The sequence below is a fragment of the Rhinoraja longicauda genome, chromosome 3 (assembly GCF_053455715.1).
Source record: "Rhinoraja longicauda isolate Sanriku21f chromosome 3, sRhiLon1.1, whole genome shotgun sequence".
NCBI lineage: Eukaryota > Metazoa > Chordata > Chondrichthyes > Rajiformes > Arhynchobatidae > Rhinoraja > Rhinoraja longicauda.
In genome coordinates, this window is record NC_135955.1 from 95,726,593 (window position 1) to 95,750,655 (window position 24,063).

Here is a 24,063-nt window from a genome sequence, read left to right on the forward strand (position 1 = left end):
CAAAATGCTGGAGTAACTCAGCAGGTCAGGCAGCATCTCGGGAGAGAAGGAATGGGTGACGTTTCGGGTCGAGACCCTTCTTCAGACTAGTTTAGTTTAGAGATACAGCGCGGAAACAGGCCCTTTCGGCCCACTGGGTCCGCGCCGACCAGCGATCCCCGCACACTAACACTATCCTACACACACTAGGGACAAATTTTACATTTACCAACCCAATTAACCCACAAACCTGTACGTCTTTGGAGTGTGGGAGGAAACCGAAGATCTCGGAGAAAACCCACGCAGGTCACGGGGAGAACGTACAAACTCCGTACAGACAGCACCCGTGGTCGGGATCGAACCTGGGTCTCCGTCGCTGCATTCGCTGTAAGGCAGCAACTCTACCGCTGCGCCACTGTGTCGCCCTTCGCATAGACTAAGCAACATGAAATGAAGCACAAACGGTAACAAATTAGCCTTTGCGGTTCAACGCGTAAGTGTTGGGAAGGATATTACATTTTCACGGCAGCAACTTACATTTTCATATTCATACAGCGTGGAAGCAGGTCCTTCGGCCCAACCTTTCCACACCTACCAACATGTCCCGTCTCCACTAGTCCCACCACTTTACATATTTTCTTTTAAAATATTATATTTCAAACATTAAAAAAAAAAATGTTTTGTTGCTTACATGAAGAAAAATAATAGTGAGAAGCGTACAAAATTTCTAAATTCAAAGCAATTAGAAATCAAGTTGGGAAGCATTCATTTGTTTTAGGTTTAGGATTATTATTGTCTCCAATCAAATCAGAAAATACTATACATGTATACAATCAAATCAAGCTCGTCCAATAGACAGAGAAAAGGGAAAGATACAGAGTGCAGTATATAGTTCTCAACATTGTAGTGCATCAGTTCCAGAGACAAAGTCCAATGTCCGTATTGGGGTAGAGGTGAATCGGACAGTGCCCAAGCTTATGGAAGGGCCGTTCAGAAGGCTGATAACTGAGGGGGAGAAGCTGTACCTGAGTCTGGTGGTGCGCACTTTCAAGCATCTGTACCTTCTGCAGAGTGGGAGAAGGGAACAGGAGGAATGACCATGGTGGGATGTCTTCGATTATGTTGGCCGCTTTTCCAAGGCAGTGTGGTACAGATGGAGTCAATAGACAATAGGTGCAGTAGGAGGCCATTCGGCCCTTCGAGCCAGCAACGCCATTCATTGTGATCATGGCTGATCATTCACAATCAGTAACCCGTGCCTGCCTTCTCCCTATACCCCCTGACTCCAGTATCTTTAAGAGCTCTATCTAGCTCTCTCTTGAAAGCATCCAGAGAATTGGCCTCCACTGCCTTCTGAAGCAGAGAATTCCACAGATTTACAACTCTCTGACTGAAAAAGTTTTTCCTCATCTCTGTTCTAAATGGCCTACCCCTTATTCTTAAACTGTGGCCCCTGGTTCTGGACTCCCCCAACATTGGGAACATGTTTCCTGCCTCTAATGTGCCCAATCCCTTAATAATCTTAGATGTTTCAGTAAGATCCCCTCTCGTCCTTCTAAATTCCAGTGTATACAAGCCCAGTCGCTCCAGTCTTTCAACATACAACAGTCCTGCCATTCCGGGAATTAACCTGCACCATGCCTCCTGAAATTTATAACTAGCTCCTCTGTCTCGCTAACATTGAGAGTGAGATTATTGTCCCGACACCACATTACTATGTTTAGTTTAGTCCCTGTCTCCCTCCTCTATTCCGTCTTGTCATTGTCTATGTCATTGTCATGGCCCACCACAGCAGAGTCATCTGCAAGCTTGCAGATGGAGTTAGAGTATAGCCACACAGTCATGAATTTACTGAGCCTTAGTTCGAGCAAATCTGGAGCATGGTCGTCAGTTCAGGGATGTAGGCCTCAAGGTAAAGATTGGGGGAGTGCAGAGTCACCAGATTGGTCACAAAATTTAACGGCAGATTAAAAGTGGATGGATTCGTGTGTTTAGAATAAGAGGAAGTATTCATCACTTATACCCCCCATAACATCATGGCTTTAGTTCATCCGCTCTAGGAGCAGAATTAGGCCATTCGGCCCTGTACTCTCCTCCACCATTCAATCATGGTTGATCTTTCTCTCCCTCCTAACCCCATTCTCCTGCCTTCTCCCCATAACCCCTGACACCCGTACTAATCAAGAATCTATATATCCCTGCCTTAAAAATATCCATTGTCTTGGTGTCCACAGCCTTCTGTGGCAAAGAATTCCACAGATCCGCCACCCTCTGCAAGAAACATCACAATATTAAAACAATATCCCGGGAAAAATCCTTTATTTCATGATCCCTTATTTCACTGGGTAAATAGATAGAGGTCTTAATGATAGCAGAGTCAAGGGATATGGGGAGAAGGCAGGAACGGGGTACTGATTGTGGATGATCATCAATGATCACGGTGAATGGCGGTGCTGGCTCGAAGGGCCGAATGGCCTACTCCTGCACCTATTGTTTATTGTCTATTGTCTAAAATACTGATTTTAAAAAAAAAGTTATTTCTCCAAAGAATATTTTCACATATCACTATTATATTTTATTGCCTTTATTGGATAGTACATTGAAGTGAAAGTTACACATTTTAAAAACTTCAATGGTAGGTTCTCTGCTCTCTGTAGCGTTTGTTTCTTTTGGAGGAATGGATAAAGTCCGGACAAGTCCTACAAGTTATTGTCATCTGTACATTGACCCTGGCAATATCTTCCAAAATCTCTTGGCATGGAAGAAATGCAGTTTGTTGCCTGATAAGAATTTCCTCTTTCTCGTCCGACTTAACTTCCATCTCTTCATTGGTCTTGCTCTGTCGGTACACTGTACCGGTTAAAATTATGCCCAGCGCCAACAGGGATGTAAATATTTTTTTGGTTTAAGTCTCCACAGTTAAAACAGATGACAAAGCAGATGGAAACAGGCCATTCTGGGAAATCCCTGCCATTTACAAAGTGCTACATTTTTACTAGTGCATGTGTGAAGAATCTCATCAAGTGAATTATTTTGGATACAAGTATTTGCACGACTTAACTGGAAGTTCCCTCTGTTGAAGAATTACTGATGAATCAATAACGTATTATAATTTTGGACTGTACTCTCCCAGCACACACTGGTTTAAATCTCATTATTGGCACAACAGCACCTTGCCAATGGGGTCAGTGAGAAAGTTTGGCACTACACATTTCACAAAGCCTTACTGTAATATGTCACAAACATAAAAAAACAACATAGAAACAATAGGTGCAGGAGGAGGCCATTTGGCCCTTCAAGCCAGTACCACTATTCATTGTGATCATGGCTGATCATCCACAATCAGTAACCCGTCGTCCCTGTCTTCTCCCCATATCCCTCGATTCCGCTAGCCCCTAGAGCTCTATCTAACTCTCTTTTAAATTCATCCAGTGAATTGGACTCTACTGCCTTCTGTGGCAGAGAATTCCACAAATTCACAACCCTCTGGGTGAAAAAGTTTTTTCTCATCTCAGTTTTAAATGGCCTCCCCTTTATTCTTAGACTGTGTGGCCCCTGGTTCTGGACTCCCCCAACATTGGGAACATTTTTCCTGCATCTAGCTTGTCCAGTCCTTTTACAATTTTATATGTTTCTAAGATCCCCTCTCATCCTTCTAATTTCCAGTGATTGCAAGCTCAGTCTTTCCAATCTTTCCGCATATGACAGTCCCGCCATCCCTGGGATTAACCTGGTGAACCTAGGCTGCACTGCCTCAATAGCAAGGATGTCCTTCCTCAGATTAGGAGACCAAAACTGCACACAATACTCCAGATGTGGTCTCACCAGGGCCTTGCATAACTGCAGAAGGACCTCTATACTCAAATCCATTCGTTATAAAGGCCAACATGCCATTAGATTTCTTCACTGCCTGCTGTACCTGCATGTTTACTTTCAGTACATCTATTCCTTAAGAAGAACAGACTGTTCTATCAAGAGAAATGCCAGCTCAGTATCAAGGACAATACTCATTTATAGAATATAGAATTTATTTGTTCCAACGCAAAATGAAAATTGCAATTACACTTGCAATTGCATTTTCAGTCCAGTCTTAAGATCAACGTAATTTTTTTTCATGTACACATTACACGATGCCGTACTGTAACATTTTCAAAGAACTGCAAATTTCACACTTTATTAGAAAAAGACTAAATAATCTGTTCAATTTTTAAAAAAAGGTTCAAGATCAATCACTTTACAAAGCTGAGAAACACAGCAAATATATCATAAAGCACACATTTCATATACACTCAGTAGAATAAACATTAAGTCTAAGCTTTTGTTTAAAATACAGTTTAAGAATGGTCTCAAACATACAACGGCCACAGAATACACAGTCTGTTCAATAGTAGCAATGAGTTACGTCCAGTTCAACATTTCCCAAGTCCGCGTAGAGTAGATGAACAGCTGAACTGAATCTCAGATACTTCAATTAGACACCGCGTGGACATGCTTGTGGACCGATGATCTTGAACTCAGTCCTAAAATGATGGGGATAGATGTGAAGATAATTGAACATTACTAAAGCATAATGAAAGTTGTATTACTTTGATATACTTTATTAGAGTCATTGAGTCTTACAGCGTGGAAACAGGACACGTTAGAGGCAGGAAACATGTTCCCAATGTTGGGGGAGTCCAGAACAAGGGGCCACAGTTTAAGAATAAGGGGTAGGCCATTTAGAACGGTGATGAGGAAAAACTTTTTCAGTCAGAGAGTTGTGAATCTGTGGAATTCTCTGCCTCAGAAGGCAGTGGAGGCCAATTCTCTGAGTGCATTCAAGAGAGAGCTAGATAGAGCTCTTAAGGATAGCAGAGTCAGGGGGTATGGGGAGAAGGCAGGAACGGGGTATTGATTGAGAATGATCAGCCATGATCACATTGAATGGCGGTGCTGGCTCGAAGGGCCTTATTCTGGACTTCCCCCAACATTGGGAACATGTTTCCTGCCTCTAACGTGTCCAACCCCTTAATAATCTTATACGTTTCGATAAGATCACCTTTCATCCTTAATGCATTCAAGAATTTATGCCACATGTGACCAGAGAGGGAGGAGATAACATAAAGCTAAAAATTGCACATATATTAAACCAAAGTATAAAGTTCATGCCCTGGTTACTGGAAGAAATGTCAAGAACCATGAACTGGGTAAAGCAGATAGTAAAAATTACAAAAGGCAGGTTGGATAAGAAATATTTGCACAAAACTCTCAAACCAAACACTAAACCTATTAGAATCATTAGAAAACTGGGTGTTCAAGTGAAAGGGGTACCAAAACAATGGAAGAAAGGAAGTCAGTGCCTCTGCAGTTGATCCCAAGAATGAATGGGTTAACATATGATGAGCATTTGACGGCACTGGGCCTCTACTCACTGGAGTTTAGAAAGATGAAGGGGGACCTCATTGAAACTTCCAAACAGTGAACGGCCTGGATAGAGTGGATGTGGAGAGGATGTTTCCAATAAGGGGAAGAGTCTAGGACAAGAGATCATAGCCTCAGAATTAAAGAACGTTCCTTTAGGAAGGAGATTTCTTTAGTCTGAGAGGGGTGAATCTGTGGAATTCATTGCCACAGAAGGTGGTGAAGGCCGTAAATGGATATTTTTAAGGCAGAGATTTGATAGATTCTTGATTAAGTACGGGCGTGAGGTGTAAATTGAGGGAAGGCCAGAGAATGGGGTTGAGGAGGAAAGATAGATCAGCCATGATTGAATGGCGGAGTAGACTTGATGGGCCGAATGGCCGAAAATTCTGCTCCTAACGCTTATGTACATGAAATAATCTCATTCTGGTGGGCTCATATATCTCCACACACACAACAAAAGGTGCCAATATACTAACTTGACATGCTCCCTCTTGTTGAAGGTCTGCTGTGTTGAGAATAGGACTCCATGAATGCCATCTGTCGCTGATAATCATACAACTGAGTAGAGCGTTTTAGTCCGACTGTCGGTTTCACTGCCTCCAATCTCTTCAGAAAAGCCTGCAGTTTTCAGAACAGGAACTAACTTTAATTGAAATGTTCTCATTTCACGTCAGTAAACAACTGGGATAATGAACATAATAAACAAAAAGACAATATCTAATTAAAATATGAACAATAAATGTCGATATTTTTTCATTCACTCATACCACACTACACTGAAAAGTGATTTTTTCGGCTAGGAATTGCATAAATTATACCTCAATTATGATGATTTGGATGCCCAAAAGTTGAAATAATGGAAGATCATGCATGTGAGTAACAGTATTAGAAACATAGAAAATAGGTGCAGGAGGAAGCCATTTGGCCCTTCGAGCCAGCACCGCCATTCATTATGATCATGGCTGATCATCCACAATCAGTAATCCGTGCCTGCCTTCTCAACATATCCCTTGATTCTACTAGCCCCAAGAGCTCCATCTAACTCTCTTTTAAATTCATCCAGTGAAATGGCCTCCACTGCCTTCTGTGGCAGAGAATTCCACAAATTCACAACTCTCTGGGTGAAAAAGCTTCTTCTCACCTCAGTTTTAAATGGCCTCCCCTTTATTCTTAGACTGTGTGGCCCCTGGTTCTGGACTCCCCCACCATTGGGAACATTTTTCCCGCATCTAGCTTGTCCAGTCCTTTTATAATTTTATACGTCGCTATAAGATCCCCTCACATCCTTCTAAACTCCAGTGAATACAAGCCCAGTCTTTCCAACCTTTCCTCGTATGACAGTCCCGCCATCCCAGGGATTAACCTCGTGAACCTATGCTGCACTGCCTCAATAGCAAGGACATCCTTCCTCAAATTAGGAGACCAAAACTGCACACAATACTCCAGATGCGGCCTCACCAAGGCCATATACAACTGCAGAAGGACTTCTTTGTTCCTGTACTCAAATCCTCTCGTTATGAAGGTCAACATGCCATTAGCTTTCTACACTGCCTGCTGTACCTGCACGCTTACTTTTCTTTGGGATTCTTTGCTTATAAATTCATAAGCTCATAAGTTATAGTAGCAGAATTAGGCCATTCAGCCCATCAAGTGTACACCGCCATTCAATCATGACTGATCTATCTCTCCCCCCATTCTCCTGCCTTCTCCCCATAACCCCTGACACCCGTATGAATCAATAATCTATCTCTATCTTAAAAATATCTATTGACTTGGCCTCCACATTAATTCCACAGGTTCACCACCCTCTGACTAAAGATATTCCTCCTCATCTCCTTCCTAAAGGAACGTCCTTTAAGTCTGAGGCCATGACCTGTGGCCCTAGACTCTCCCACTAGTGGAAACATCCACTCCACATCCATAGAGCTCAGCAGAATGCAAGTGCTTTCAATAAGCTACAAGGTAACCGAGAAAAAAAATACTAAAAAAATACCAATCAATTGTTGTGTCGAGCAATCATTTAGCAATGTGTAGGAAGGAACCGCAGATATGTAGGGAGGACCTACTGACCTTTCTGTCCTGGGCCTCCTCCATTGTCAGAGTGAGGCCAAACGTAAATTGGAGGAACAGCATCTCATATTTTGCTTGGGCAGCTTACAACCCAGCGGTATGAATATTGATTTCTCTAACTTCAAATAACCCTTGCATCCCCTCCCTCTCTGTCCCTCTCCTCCCCTAGTGGCCATACTAGTTTTACTGTTTTATTCACAAAATGCTGGAGTAACTCAGCAGGTCAGGCAGCATCTCGGGAGAGAAGGAATGGGTGATGTTTCGGGTCGAGACCCTTCTTTTTCTTATACTAGTTTTACTGTTGTCCTGTTGAGTTCCTCTGTCTGTAACCTCTGGTCCTAGACTCTGCCACTCGTGGAAATATCCTCTCCACATTCACTCGATCCAGGCCTATCCACTCCATTGTGGTTATCGTTCCGGGCAATACATCACAGTCTTAGATTTTCTTAAGAGATCCTGACAGCCAAATAAGCGTGGTTGAAATTCTGAAATAAACACGGCAATGCTGGACGCACTTAGCCAGCTTACTCCCACCTCTGGAGGCATAACAGAGTTAATGTTTCATTGTCGTCTCAAATAAGCGGTCAATGATTTGAAACGTTACACATCTAGCCCCCTCACCCTGAACATACGATCCCCCCAGGATTGCGTCCTTAGCCCCCTACTGTACTCCCTGTACACACGTGACTGTGTGGACAGGTTCAGCTCAAACTCCATCATCAAGTTTGCTGATGACACTGTGGTGGTGGGCCAGATCTCTGACAACGATGAGAAGGCCTACCGGGAGGAGGTGGCTGATCTGGCACTCTGGTAGCTGATCTGGCACTCAGGACAATAGCCTCCTCTTGAATGTCACAAAAACGAAGGAGCTGATTGTGGACTTTAGAAGGGCTCAACATCCAAGGACGTACACAGCACTGGAGATAAATGGGTCTACTGTGGATAGGGTGAGCAGCTTTAAATACTTGGGAGTCCACATCAAAGAGGATCTGACATGGGCAACGCACATTGCCGCACTGGTGGGTAAGGCAAAGCAGCGCCTTTACCACCTTAGACAGCTGAGGAAATTCAGAGTGTCTCTGAGGATCCTTCATTGCTTCTACTCTGGGGCTGTAGAGAGCATCCTGTCCGGCAACATCGCAGTCTGGTTTAGGAACAGCTCTGCCCAGGACAGGAAGGCAGAACGCACCATGGGAACTACACTCGCCCCCCTGCAGGACCTATACATCAGGAGGTGCAGATCCAGAGCCAGCAAGATTATGAGGGACCCCTACCACCCCAGCAACGGACTGTTCCAGATGCTACGGTCAGGCAAACGCCTCGGCTGTCACGCTGTGAAAACGGAGAGGATGAGACGGAGTTTCTTCCCACAGGCCATCAGGACTGTTAACTTTTATCACTCCAGGGACTAAATTTTGTCTTCCCTGTATTAACTTTAATTTATATACTGTAACTGTAATTCTTTTTTTTTTGCACAATCCGCAGGCATTGCCACTTTCATTTCACTGCACTTCGTGTATGTGTATGTGACAAATAAACTTGACTTGACTGCTGCCTGACCTGTTGAGTATTTCATAGAACTTAGAACGTATAAAAGAACAACATAGGAGCAGACCATTCGGCCCACAATGACCGTGCTGGATATACTAATCTCATCTGCCTGCATATGATCCACATCCCACCATTCCCTACATACCTATTTAAAAGCCAATTGTCACTACCACATCTCAATGCTGCTTTATTTGTCACATGTACTGAGGTACAGTGAAATTCATTTTTGTATACAGTTCAGTACAAGTATCACTATACATTAGCACTTAGATACATCTTAGATAAGCATCTCAGATACAGTATCAGTGTACACTCCAAAGACGTACAGGTATGTAGGTTAATTGACTGGATAAATGTAAAAATTGTCCCTAGTGTGTGTAGGATAGTGTTAATGTGCGGGGATCGCTGGTCGGCGCGGACTCGGTGGGCCGAAGGGCCTGTTTCTGCGCGGTATCTCTAAATCTAAATCTAAAAAATAAATAAATAAGTGTACAGCAGTAGTACACTGAGGCAGTAGATAGAGTCGAAGGTAGACACACAATGCCGGATTAACTCAGCGGGTCATGCAGCATCACGGGAGAGAAGGAATGGGTGACGTTTCGGGTTGAGACCTGAGAAGGGTCTCGACCCGAAACGTCACCCATTCCTTCTCTCCCGAGATGCTGCATGACCCGCTGAGTTACTCCAGCATTGTGTGTCTTACTTCGATTTTAACCAGCATCTGCAGTTTCTTTCCTACACAGTATATAGAGTCACCGGTTTTGGTGCCATTTTCAAGTCCCAGTTATTATAGGTTCAGGGTTGAACATAGAGAGCATCCTAACACATGGCATCCCTGTGTGGTATCTCAGCTGCACGGAGGCAGAGAGGAGAGCTCTTCAGCGGGTAGTCCATAGAGCTCAGAATCGGAACACAGCTACCAGCCTTGGAGGGCATCTACAACACACAGCATCCACAAAGACTCTTCACACCCCTGCAACAGTCTGTTCGAACTTCTACCATCGGGCAGACGATACAAGGCCTTCTACACCCGCACCTCCAGATTCAGGAACAGCTTCATCCCCAGGGCCATAGCTGCTATGAACCCGTCCTGCTGAGCCGGATGGTCACATCGCACAGCGGACCGGCACAGAGCTACTTGCACTTTATTCTGTTTTAAAATTGTTGTAATTTTTTTCATTGGGTTGTTTAAATACTGACTAGCTAATTAATTTATTGTATCGTATGGGAGGCGCATTCCCAATCTCGTTGTACCCCTGTACAATGACAATAAAGATATATTGTATTGTATTGCTCTTGAACTGACCGTTGTTCTGGCGGCGTTGCAGGGTCGGCTTGGCCAAGCGGCACGGTAGCGCAGCGGTAGAGTTGCTGCTTTACAGCGAATGCAGCGCCGGAGACTCAGGTTCGATCCTGACTACGGGTGCTGCACTGTAAGGAGTTTGTACGTTCTCCCCGTGACCTGCGTGGGTTTACTCCGAGATCTTCGGTTTCCTCCCACACTCCAAAGACGTACAGGTATGTAGGTTAATTGGCTGGGTAAAATGTAAAAAATTGTCCCTAGTGGGTGTAGGATAGTGTTAATGTACGGGGATCACTGGGCGGCACGGACTTGGAGGGCCGAAAAGGCCTGTTTCCGGCTGTATATATATGATGATGATGATATGAAGCGTAGTTGTTGGCTGGACACTCCTACTGCGCTGTTTTCTGGGATACCCCCGTCTCACGGCCATCATTACCTCCATCATTCCCCTTTGTCAGCTCATTCCAAGCACTCACCGCCCACCCCGTGTTAAAAGAAATCGCCCCGCACATCTCTATGAGACGTTACCCCTCTCACCTTGAAGCCATGTCTTCTAGTCTTTGACATTCTCCCCCGGCAAAAAAAGGGCCTGACTGTCTACCCTATCGATCCCACTCATTTCCAGCATTTTCCGCTTTTATCTCACAAAGAGTTGAAATAGTGTAGACATGGTAAGCAAACCTCCCCATTAAACCAAATGGCACTTACTTTAGATAAGGTTTCATGTAGCTTTAGAGATGATGCGTGGAAACAAGGCCTTCCGCCCACCGAGTCCGCACCGCCCAGCGATCCTCACACACGAACACTATCCTCCACACACTGGGGACAATTTATAATTTTGCCAAGCCAATTAGCCTACAAACCTGTATGTGTTTGGAGTGTGGCAGGAAACCAGAGTTCCCGGAGAACGCCCACGCGGGTCACGTGGAGACCACACAAACTCCATACAGACAGCACCCGTGGTCCAAAACGCCGCAGCGAGACTCCTGAAGGGTGCCGGTAAAAGGGACCACATCACCCCGATTCTGGCCTCTCTCCACTGGCTCCCAGTACGGCACAGAATCAACTTCAAGCTCCTCCTATTCACATACAAAGCCCTAAACGGGCTTGCCCCCCCCCCCCCCCATATCAAAAATCTTCTAACCCACCACTCTATCTCCAGGTCCCTCAGGTCGGCCGACTTGGGGCTACTGACTATCCCGCGGTCTAGGCTTAAGCTCAGGGGTGACCGCGCTTTTGCGGTTGCAGCTCCTAGACTGTGGAACAGCATCCCTCTCCCCATCAGAACTGCCCCCTCCATTGACTCCTTTAAGTCCAGGCTCAAAACCTATTTCTACTCCCTAGCGTTTGAGGCCCTCTGAGGGGGCGCTGTGAACTGTTTAAGTATGTGCTGTTATGTTTGTGTGCCATTGTATGTTCGTTCTTAGTACCTGAACTGATGTACAGCACTTTGGTCAACGTGGGTTGTCTTTAAGTGTGCTGTACAAATAAAATTGACTTGACTTGACTTGAGTCAGGATCGAACCTGGAACAGTAAGGCAGCAAATCTACCGCTGCGCCACCGTGCCACCCCCGTGTTACATAGGTTGCTCTCGTGGTTTGTTTATTGCTTGCTGCTTTTTAATGATGATGTGGTACTGAGATTAAGTTGCCCAGTTGCTCTGGTGTGAGTCAAACTCGTGTTCTCCATTTCAATAGTCCGGGCCCCGGACACTTTGCAAGTAACCTAACCACCACGTACATCGAACAAGCAACCTGATAAATTAAAGGCACTGGAGTTGGAGTCGAGAAATGCCGATGAGATACAGCTGGGTGGTGTCACACATGTGGAAGCCTACAGTCTTGTGTGTAGATGATAGAACAGTTAATAAAACATGAGATACAGGATAATGTTAAGGTGAAGCCCTAGAGACTTCCACAGGCAACAGCATTAAAGGCATACTATTGCAGGTAATTCTACGGTTATAACTAGGTCGGCAAGAATGGAACCAAGAAAATCCATGGACAGCATAGTGGCGCAGCAGTAGAGTTGCTGCCTTACAGAACCAGAGACTGGTCCGATCTTGACTCTGGGGGCTGACTGTACAGAGTTTGTACGTTGTCACCACGTGCATTTTCTCCGGGTGCTCCGGTTTCCTCCCACACTCCAAAGATATACAGGTTGGCTGTGGTAAAAATTGTAAACTGTCCCTAGTGTGTAGGATAGTGCTAGTGCATGGGGGTGCTCGCTGGTTGGCTTGGACTCGGTGGGCCGAAGGGCCTGTTTCTGCACTATATCTCTCATGTCTAAAGATGGCAGAGGCCATCAGCCATGATCACAATGAATGGCGGTCCTAGCTCGAAGGGCCAACTGGCCTCCTCCTGCACCTATTTTCTACGTTTCTATGTTTCCCTTAATTTGTAAAGTGTGGACAGCTTGATTGTAATCACGTGTAGTCTTTTCGTTGACTGGTAGAACGCAACAAAAGCTTTTCACTGGACATCGGTACAAGTGATAAACTAAACTAAACTTTCTTTGCATTAAAAAATATTTAAGTGTAGAATGTAATACATTTGAAAATGGGCTTTTTAACAAATAAAAATGTTTAGTTCTATAGCGATGAGTAATCTGCTTACAAAAAAAATCACCAGAAGTTATTTAAATGAAAATATTAATTTCATTCGTTGTAGTCTGAAAGTTATTTTATCTGAAGATAAATATGACCACAATACTGCAATGTGCCCCAATATTAAAATAGTGCACATGCAAAAATAGACACAAACTGTTGGTGTATCTCAGCGAGTCAGGCAGCATCTTTGGAGAAAAGGAATAGGTGACGTTTCGGGGTGAGACCCATCATCAGACTGAGGTAGTCAGAGTATTATAAGAAAATAACTGCAGATGCTGGTACAAATTGAAGGTATTTATTCACAAAATGCTGGAGTAACTCAGCAGGTCAGGCAGCATCTCGGGACAGAAGGAAGGGTGACGTTTTGGGTCGAGACCCTTCTTCAGACTGATGTCAGGGGTGCGGGACAAAGGAATGATATAGGTGGAGACAGGAAGATAGAGGGAGATCTGGGAAGGGGAGGGGAAGAGAGGGACAGAGGCGTAGAGTAGGAGGGCAGGAGAAATCACAGAGGGGGAGCAGCGAGAGAGCATGTTGCTAAACTCTCGTCGAAGAGAGGAGAACTTCTTCAAAGTGGACATACCTTGAGGAGAAATCGCAGTGGAGCAACAGGTAGTATAAGAAAATAACTACAGATGCTGGTACAAATCGAAGGTATTTATTCACAAAATGCTGGAGTAACTCAGCAGGTCAGGCAGCATCTCAGGAGAGAAGGAATGGGTGACGTTTCGGGACGAGACCCTTCTTCAGACTGATGTCAGGGGGGCGGGACAAAGGAAGGATATAGGTGGAACCTGGTTAAAAGAGATTAAAAGAGCTACTCCAGCATTTTGTATCTATCGTTGGTGCAAACCAACAGCATCTGCAGTTCCTTCTTACACAATGCACATGGCAGGTTGTTTTTTAATTGTGATCTTTTTTTTAGATTTCCAGCAGAAAAAATAATGGAAATCATTAAGTGACTCTTTAAAGAACGTTCCTTCGCTGTTTGTAGTGGATAGACCAATTTCACTTGCTTTGTGCTGATATCGTGAGCACAATCTATATGCCTTGTATTCCAAAACTTTTTTTTAACCTATTTGAAACAATGAATATTCATGAAATGTGTTTTAGAACAATAAATTGTATGACACTGAGCTGCAGGGAGAGGTTGAGTAGGCTGGGACTCTATTCCTTGGAGCGCAGGAGGATGAGGGAATGATCTTATAGAGGTGTATAAAATCATGAGAGGAACAGATCGAGTAGACGCACAGAATGTCTTGCCCAGAGTAGGGGAATAGAGAACCTATAGAGGACGAAGATGAAGGGGAAAAGATTTAATAGGAATCTGAGGGGTAACTATTCATGCAAAGTGTAGTGGGTGTATGGAACGAGCTGCCAGAGGAGGTAGTTGCAGCAGGGACTATTGCAAAGTTTAGACAGGTACATGGAATGAATGAATGAATAAGTTTATTGGCCAAGTATGTGCATATACAAGGAATGTGCCTTGGTGCTCCGCTCACAAATGACAACACAAACATAAGTTAACAATTAAGAATAAAGCATAACCACATCAAAACAATAAGGATACAACATTACGGTCTAAACATGTGGGTGAAAATAAACCAGAGCAAAAAAGAGACTACAGACTTTGGTTATTGAGTAGAACTATCACTCGTGGAACAAAGCTGTTTTTATGTCTGGCTGTGGCTGCTTTGACAGTCCGGAGTCGCCTTCCAGAGGGAAGTGCTTCGAAGAGTTTGTGGCCAGGGTGAGAGGGGTCAGAGATGATCTTGCCCGCTCGCTTCCTGGCCCTTGCAGTGTACAGTTTGTCAATGGGGGGAAGGTTGCAGCCAACATCCTTCTCAGCTGCGCGAACGATCCGTTGCAGCCTCCGGATGTCGTGCTTGGTGGCTGAGCCAAACCAGACCATGATGGAGCAGGTGAGGACGGACTCAATGATAGCAGCTGTGTCACTTTCCCTCTGTTGGCAGATTCCTCCCCATCCTGGATCAGTCCAATCAGGGTAGTGTCATCTGCAAACTTGAGGAGCTTGACAGAGGAGTCTGTGGAGGTGCAGTCGTTGGTGTAGAGAGAGTAAAGGAGAGAGGAGAGGGGAGAGTACGCAGCCTTGTGGTGCTCCTATGCTGAGGGTCTGTGGGTTCGAGATGTGCTTTCCCAGCCTCACATGCTGCTTCCTGTCCGTCAGGAAGTTGACGATCCACTGACAGAGGGGTTCAGGCACAGTCAACTGGGAGAGTTTGGAGTGTAGTAGCTCTGGTACAATGGTGTTAAATGCAGAGCTAAAGTCCACAAACGGAATCCTGGCATAGGTCCCCTTGCGGTCTAGGTTCTGGAGGATGAAGTGCAGGCCTAGATTGACTGCGTCAGCCACCGATCTATTGGCCCTGTTTGCAAACTGCAGGGGGTCCAGCAGGGGGTTTGTGATGTTTTTCAGTTGGGCCAGCACAAGTCTTTCAAAGGTTTTCATGACTACAGAGGTAAGTGCGACAGGCCTGTAGTCATTAAGACCAGTGATCCTTGTCTTTTTGGGTACAGGGACAATAGTGGAGACCTTGAAGCAGGCAGGGGCAGTGCAGGTTTGCAGGGACTGGTTGAAAATGTCTGTGCCAGTTGTTCGGCACAGAGGTTAAGGGTAGAGGGGGAAACATTGTCCGGGGGGGGGGGGGGGGGGGGGGGGAGGGGGTCCCAGGGCTATGTTTCTGTTTCTTGAACCTGCAGTAAAACTCGTTCAGGTCGTTGGTCAGCTGACGATTGCCCAAGGAGCATGGGGTTTTCCTCTTGTACCTGGTGATTTCTTGCAAGCCCTTCCAAACTGAAGAGGGGTCATTAGCTGAGAACTTGCTCCTCAGCTTCTCAGAGTACCTTTCCTTGACAGCTCTGATTCCTCTTCTCAGCTTGTACTTGGCCTGCCTGTAGAGGTCTGTATCCCCGCTCCTGCAGGCCTCATCTTTTGACTGGCGAAGCTGTCTGAGTTCTGCTGTGAACCAGGGCTTGTCGTTGTTGAACCAGATCCGGGTCTTTGTGGGAATGCAACTATCCTCGCAAAAGCTGACATAGGATGTCACAGTGTCTGTGTACTCATCGAGGCTTGTGGTTGCTTCCCTGAACATATTGCAATCAGTGCAGTCAAAGCAGGACTGTAGTGTTTCAATGCCCTCGCTCGTCCACCTTTTCGTTGTTCTGACCACAGGTTTTAGTTTCTGGCTGTAGGTCGGAATAAGGTGAACTAAACAATGATCGGAGAGACCCAGAGCCGCCCGAGGAACAGAGCGATATGCGTTCTTGATTGAAGTGTAGCAGTGAGCAAGTGTCCTCTCCCCTCTGGTGGGGCAGGTAACATGAAGACTGTACTTTGGGAGCTCACGACTGAGATTGGCCTTGTTAAAGTCCCCCAAAACAATGACCATGGAGTCAGTCTCTACCCTCAATACCTGGTCAGCGAGTTGCGTTTGCGCTTCATGTACGCAGGCTTGGGAGGGAATGTAAACTCCAGCGAGAATAAAAGAGGTAAATTCCCTCGGAGAGTAAAAGGGTTTGCAGTTGATAAAGAACGATTCTAGATTGGGGGAACAGAAGTTACACAGTACCGTGATGTCGCTGCACCAGTCCTGGTTAGTGTAGAAGCATATTCCACCTCCCCTTGATTTCCCCGCTGCCTCTGCGTCGCGGTCCGCTCTGTGTAGTTGAAGGCCAGCCAGTTGCAGCGCACTGTCATGGGTCGACTCACACAGCCAGGTCTCGGTGAAGCGCGGAGCAGCGGCTCGAGAGAAGTCCTTGTTAGTGTGGCACAAGAGTCGCAGTTCGTCCACTTTGTTGTTGAGAGAATGTAGATTTGCGAGGAATATACTCGGGAGCGGTGTGCGTAATCCTCGTCGCCGGAGTCGGGCGAGTGCTCCGGACCGCTTCCCGCGGGTCCTCCTCCGTTTCAAGACCTTGAACGCAGCCACAGCCCCGCCAACAAGGTTCTTGCTATTGAGGGCGTGCACCGTGGGTTTACTAGGTTAATTCCCGGAATGGCGGGACTGTCATATGTTCAAAGACTGGAGCGACTAGGCTTGTATACACTGGAATTTAGAAGGATGATAGGGGATCTTATCGAAACGTATAAGATTATTAAGGGGTTGGACACGTTAGAGGCAGGAAACATGTCCCCAATGTTGGGGGAGTCCAGAACCAGGGGCCACAGTTTAAGAATAAGGGGTAGGCCATTTAGAACTGAGATGAGGAAAAACTTTTTCAGTCAGAGAGTTGTGAATCTGTGGAATTCTCTGCCTCAGAAGGCAGTGGAGGCCAATTCTCTGAATGCATTCAAGAGAGAGCTATATAGAGCTCTTAAGGATAGCGGAGTCAGGGGGTATGGGGAGAAAGCAGGAACGGGGTACTGATTGAGAATGATCAGCCATGATCACATTGAATGGCGGTGCTGGCTCGAAGGGCCGAATGACCTCCTCCTGCACCTATTGTCTATTGACGAGGATGTACAAATAATCCAGCGAGTACGAGACATCCGGAACAATGTTTGAAGATACCGTATATCTGATGTGAAGGAGCACCTCCCTCGTGAAAGTGGTCTTTGTGGGATTAACGGAGACAACACAAACAAATACATACAGACACCGTGGCAGCCATCGTCAGTGCCACACAGCTCAAAACTCCCAACAGAGCTCAAAACTAGGACAGGTTTGGAGGGATATGGGCCAAATGCGGGCAGATGGGACTAGTGTAGATGGGACATATTGGTCGGTGTAGGCAAGTTGGGCCTGTTTGCACACTGCATGAGTCTATGACAAGTTTTCAATACTACAGTACATGCAGCACCAAGAGTTACAAATCGCAGAATCTGAAGGTGATCGTCACAAGCATTCATGACGGCTGCCAGATTTTTTGGCGTCAAACGGAAATAACTAGCTAAGCACAAGCCAAAGGAAGAACTGCTGCCCAAAATAGCCTCGGCATGGAGTTTTTGCATTCCCGAACATGAAACCTTAGGACATACTAAAAATACGATGTACTTCCCTAGTGAACTTCAGAGACATGTTCATGGAACATAGCCGTGGGCAAAAAATTAACTCGGAATGAATGGAAAACCGAGTGATTGTAGAATGGTGAATTTACTGTCACTTATCCAAACTCTTTCTTAATTTACAACCTCAGAAGATCTTACTTACGCAGAAGACTTGCCGCACAATGTGTAAATCATCCCTAATTGACAAGATAGCATTAAATATGCCCAGCAAGCCCGTTATCTCTTGAGAATAAATGAGTAGAGGACAAATTATTGGTGGGAAATAATAAACCAGTGACAGAAAAATGGAATAATCATTTCCCCAAATTATAGTCGTGCTAGACAGCATCACGAAACTACTCCAAATAAATAATTAAATGTGGATTTGTCCGCAAATCCCCAACAACTCTCACCAACTTCTACAGATGTGCCGTAGAAAGCATTCTATCGGGATGCATCAAACAGCTTGGTTTGGGAACAACTCCATCCAAGACCGCAAGAAATTGCAAGAAATTGTGGACACAGCCCAGACCATCACACAAACCAACCTCCCTTCCATTGACTCCATCTACACCTCACGCTGCCTCGGCAAGGCCAGCAGCATAATCAAGGCTGAGTCGCACCCCGGCCACTCCCTCTTCTCCCCTCTCCCATCGGGCAAGAGGTGTAGAAGTGTGAAAACGCACACCTACAGATTCAGGGACAGTTTCTTCCCAGCTGTTATCAGGCAACTGAACCATCTTACCACAACCAGAGAGTAGTACTGAACTACTATCTACCTTATCGGGGACCCTCGGACTATCTTTGATCAGACTTTATTGGCTTTACCTTGCACTACATGTTATTCCCTTATCATTTATCTGTCCACTGCGAATGGCTTGATTGTGTTCATGTACTGTCTTTCCACTGGCTGGTTAACATGCACCAAAAGCTTTTCACTGTATCTTGGTACACATGACAATTAACAATAAACTAAAGTAATTTTAGCAAAGCCATGGCCACAGTAGGACATGGAAAATCATTTGATAGAATGGAAACCGTGATACAAAACAGCAGTTATGAAGGTGGATGAGAGGTTAGATGAACATCTGAAATAAATAAATAAGTGGTTGTGTATGAAATAATGCCAATATGAGAAGAGATGAACAACAGGAGTCTGCCTCACGTCAACGTGTTCAAATGTTTGAAGTTAAAAACTGTTTGTACGTTCTCCCCATGACCTGCGTGGGTTTTCTCCAAGATCTTCGGTTTCCTCCCACGCTCCAAAGACGTACAGGTTTGTAGGTTAATTGGATTGGTATAAGTATTAAACTGCCCCTAGTGCGTGTCGGATAGTCGAGGCCAATTCACTGCATGTTTTCAAGAGAGAGCTAGATTTAGCTCTTAGGGCTAAAGGAATCAAGGGATATGGGGAAAAAGCAGGATCGGGGTACTAATTTTAGATGATCAGCCATGATCATTTTAGACAATAGACAATAGGTGCAGGAGGAGGCCATTCGGCCCTTCGAGCCAGCACCTCCATTCATTGTGATCATGGCTGATCATTCTCAATCAGTACCCCGTTCCTGCCTTCTCCCCATACCCCCTGACTCCGCTATCCTTAAGAGCTCTATCTAGCTCTCTCTTGAATGCATTCAGAGAATTGGCCTCCGCTGCCTTCTGAGGCAGAGAATTCCACAGATTCACAACTCTCTGACTGAAAAAGTTTTTCCTCATCTCAGTTCTAAATGGCCTACTCTTATTCTTAAACATTTTGAATGGTGGTGCTGGCTCAAAGGGCCGAATGGCCTACTGTACCTATTTTTCTATGTTCAATGTTTCTATTACAGCATCAGAGACCCAGATCTTGACCATGGGTGCTGTCTGTCTGGAGTTTGTACATTCTCCCTTTGTGATGTTTCTCTCACATTCCAAAGACTTACAGGTTTGTAGGTTAATCACCTTTGATAAGTTGTAAAATTGTCCCTGGTGTATGTAGGTTAGTGCATGGGGTGATCGCTGGTCGGTGTAGTCTCGGTGGTTCAACAGGCCTGTTTCCACGCTGTATCCCTAAAGTCTAAATCCCATTCTACGCTAAGGCTTGTTTAGTTTAGATTTAGAGATACAGCGCGGAAACTGACCCTTTCGGCCCACCGGGTCCGCTCCGACCAGCGATCCCCGCCCATTAACATTATTCTCTACCCACTAGGGACAATTTTTTTTACATTTACCAAGTCAATTAACCTACATACCTGCACATCTTTGGAGTGTGGGAGGAAACCGAAGATGTCGGAGAAAACCCACGCGGGTCACGGGGAGAACGTACAAACTCCGTACAGACGGCGCCCGTAGTCAGGATCAAACCTGGGTCTCTGGCACCGCATTCGCTGTAAGGCAGCAACTCTAATGCTGCGCCACCGTACCGTCCTTATGTTTAACATATCATATCATATTTATACAGCGCGGAAACAGGCCTTTTTGCCCCACCAAGTCCGCGCCGCCCAGCGATCCCCGCACATTAACACTATCCTACACCCACTAGGGACAATTTTTACATTTACCCAGTCAATTAACCTACATGTTTATTCATCATGTTTTGGACTCATTCCCTCTACTCCAAAGACATACAGGTTTGTAGGTTAATTGGCTTGGTGTAAATATAAGCAAAATTGTCCCTAGTGCGTGTGTCTGGTAATGTTAGTGCGCGGGGATCGCTGGTCAGTGCGGACTCGGTGGGCCAAAGCGCCTGTTTCTGCACTGCATCTTTAAACTAAACTTTGTTCGGTCATCTTCTAACGGTGGCGGGGGTGGGAGATTTGAGTGAGTGCTGTTGTCCTGATTCCAGCAGATGTTCTCTGATAGAACGTCACATTCAATGTTATTTTAAGCAACGGCCCTGAATACATTATCATGACATTATCCATTTCAGGTGGTTCCACATGGAATGGCCACCTTGTATTCTATTTCACTAAACTTAGAACAGGGCCATAGGCAGCAAAAATCTCCCGATCACTTGTCGAGAGGATTAAAACTTTGAAAGTTTCAATAGACAATAGGTGCAGGAGGAGGCCATTCGGCCCTTCGAGCCAGCACCGCCATTCAATGTGATCATGGCTGATCATTCTCAATCAGAACCACGTTCCTGCCTTCTCCCCATACCCCCTGACTCCGCTATCCTTAAGAGCTCTATCTAGCTCTCTCTTGAATGCATTCAGAGAACTGGCCTCCACTGCCTTCTGAGGCAGAGAATTCCACAGATTCACAACTCTCTGACTGAAAAAGTTTTTCCTCATCTCAGTTCTAAATGGCCTACCCCTTATTCTTTAACTGTGGTCCCTTGTTCTGGACTCCCCTAACAATGGGAACATGTTTCCTGTCTCTAACGTGTCCAACCCCTTAATAATCTTATACGTTTCGATAAGATCTCCTCTCAATGAGAACTTTCCTACTTTGAATTGTAATACAGCCTCTATGCCCCATGCTAGTTACAAAGAGGCACAGTGGTATCGTTGCTGCCTTACAACTATAGGCCATTTAGGACTGAGATGAGGAAAAACCTTTTCACCCAGAGTTGTGGGTTCATGGAATTCTCTGCCAGAGAAGCCAGTGGAGGCCAATACACTGGGTGTTTTCAAGAGAGTTAGATTTAGCTCTTAGGGCTAAGGGAATCAAGGGTAATGGGGGAAAAAGCCAGAACGAGGTACTGATTTTGGATGATCAGCCCTGATCGTATTGAATGGCGTTACTGGCTCAAAGGGCCGAATGGCCTACAGAATACAGAATACAGAATACAGAACTTTATTGTCATTCGGTACAGATACCGAACAAAATTACAGCAGTCACAGAACACAACAAAAAAGAAAAGAACACAGGACACACGACCCCAACACAAACATCCATCACAGTGACTCCAAACACCCCCTCACTGTGATGGAAGGCAACAAAACTTCCACTCTCTTCCCCCCACGACCACGGACAGGCAGCTCGACCTCTACCGAGGCGACCGACACGCACAGCCCCCGCAAGGGGATGGAAGGCCCCGCGGCCGAGCCGCACCGGGCGCTGAAATGTCCTGCGGCCTCGCCAGCGATGTTAAGTCCAGCGGCCGAGCTGCGCCGGGCGATGGAAGGCCCCGCGGCCGAGCCGCACCGGGCGCTGCTAAGTCCCGCGGCCGAGCCTCGCCGGCGATGTTAAGTCCAGCGGATAGTGTCAGGGTACGCAGTGATCGCTGGTTGAAAGACTGAAGCGACTAGGCTTGTATACACTGGAATTTAGAAGGATGAGAGGAGATCTTATCGAAACGTATAAGATTATTAAGTTGTAAATCTGTGGAATTCACTGCCTCAGAAGGCAGTGGAGGGCAATTCTCTGAATGCATTCAAGAGAGAGCTAGATAGAGCTCTTAGGTATAGCGGAGTCAGGGGGTATGGGGAGAAGGCAGGAACGGGGTACTGATTGAGAATGATCAGCCATGATCACATTGAATGGTGGTACTGGCTCGAAGGGCCGAATGGCCTCCTCCTGCACCTATTGCCTATAACACAGGCTCAGTGAGCCGAAGGGCCTGTTTGCATGCTGTATCTCTAAAGTTTTTTCTCTCTCAGCACCACTGCTTTCTCCAACTTATAAGCTGCTGCGTTGCCACAAAAATACCATTCCAAGAATTAAATGATTTTTCTACTCTAATATTCCTTTTTGGCATAACACATATCCCCATTGCTGGAATCATCGTTTGATTGTTAGTCATTACACAGCAGAGTTTTTAAATTTGGCATTGAATACCAGTTTGCAGTTGCAGTTCTAGATTTTCTAGAGATTAATGGAACTATTAAATCTGCATTTCAGTCAAGTGGAAAGAAATGTGGCTTAGCTGAAGTACACCCGCATGCACAAGTAGGGCTGCCAACTTTCTCACCCCCAATAAGGGACAAGGTGACCTCACCCAGCCAGCGGCCACGTGCTCCCGCTCCACCAATGGGGCCAGGAGGCATGTTGCTATGCAACCTCTGTTAGGCGGCGCCCGGGCCTCCGGACTTACATTGTCCGGGCCTACAGTGCCAGCGCCTCCCCGGGCCTAACACGGGACAAAGGCGGTGCCGTATGAGACAAACCATTTTAGCCCAAAATACGGGATGTCCCGGCTAATACGGGACAGTTGGCAACCCTATGCACAAGGGCTCTGTTGAATTATAGAGAAACAAGGAACTGAAGATGGTGGAGTAACGCAGCAGGTCAGGCAGCATCTCTGGAGAACATGGGTAGGTGGCGTTTTGGGTCAGGACCCTTCTTCAGATTGATTGTGGTGCTCGACAGCGGTGCTTCCTCCCACCACAACCAGTCTGAAGAAGGGTCCTGATCCGAAACGTTACCTATCCATGTACTCCAGAGATGATACTCGTCTGGGTGAGTTACTCCAGCAATCTTTTCTTCTGTGTAAAATTCATATCCACAAGCTCCGGGAGCAGAATTAAGGTGTACGGCCCATCAAGTCTAGTCTGCCATTCAATTATGGCTGATCTATCGTTGCCTCTCAACCCCATTCTCCGGCCTTTTCCCCACAACCCCTGACTCCTGCACAAATTAAAAATCTATCAATTGATGTTTTAAAAATATCTCCATCATCGTCCATATCTCTCATTTCTCTTTCACCAGACTAGTCTGAAGAAGAGTCTCGACCCGAAACGTCACACATTCCTTCTCTAACGAGATGCTCCCTGTCCCGCTGAGTTACTCCAGCTTTTTTTCTGTCTAACTGCAGTTCCTTCCTACACATGCTCAAGGAGGCTGATTGGCCTGCTCCCGTTTCTTATGTTCTGAATAGCACGCTGCCAGACCAATGAGAAAGGATTTATGAGTCGGCTTGGAAAAAAGAATCATATGATCCTGACGTCAGCTCGGTCTATAAAGGTCTGAAGTCACATGGTCCGTTCAAATCAACCCCCACGGCAGAGCAAAACTGACCAAGGTCATACCATCCTTCAGATGTAACAGGTGTCAATATAATCCTTGTACTGTCCACAGCATCACAGAATACAATACAAGTTTTTCAAAAAATGTACAACAATGTGGGGAAATATCACTTTATTGTACAGTGCCTTCCGTAATGTTTGGGACAAAGACCCATCATTTATTTATTTGCCTCTGTGCTCCACAATTTGAGA

General features: G+C 45.7%; 1 protein-coding gene across 2 annotated transcripts in view; it reads right to left on the minus strand.

Annotated features, from left to right (window-relative positions):
- Positions 1–2,567: 2,567 nt before the first annotated feature.
- Positions 2,568–24,063, minus strand: part of cfap97 (cilia and flagella associated protein 97) — a 38,539-nt gene continuing 17,043 nt past the window's right edge. For both annotated transcript variants that reach the window (XM_078397093.1, XM_078397091.1), the window contains exons 3-4: positions 5,859–6,000; positions 2,568–4,499 (exon numbers count right to left, since the gene is read on the minus strand). In XM_078397093.1, the coding sequence (XP_078253219.1) occupies positions 4,447–4,499; positions 5,859–6,000 (195 nt within the window). In that variant the 3' untranslated portion in view covers positions 2,568–4,446. The remainder of the gene's footprint in view (positions 4,500–5,858; positions 6,001–24,063) is intronic.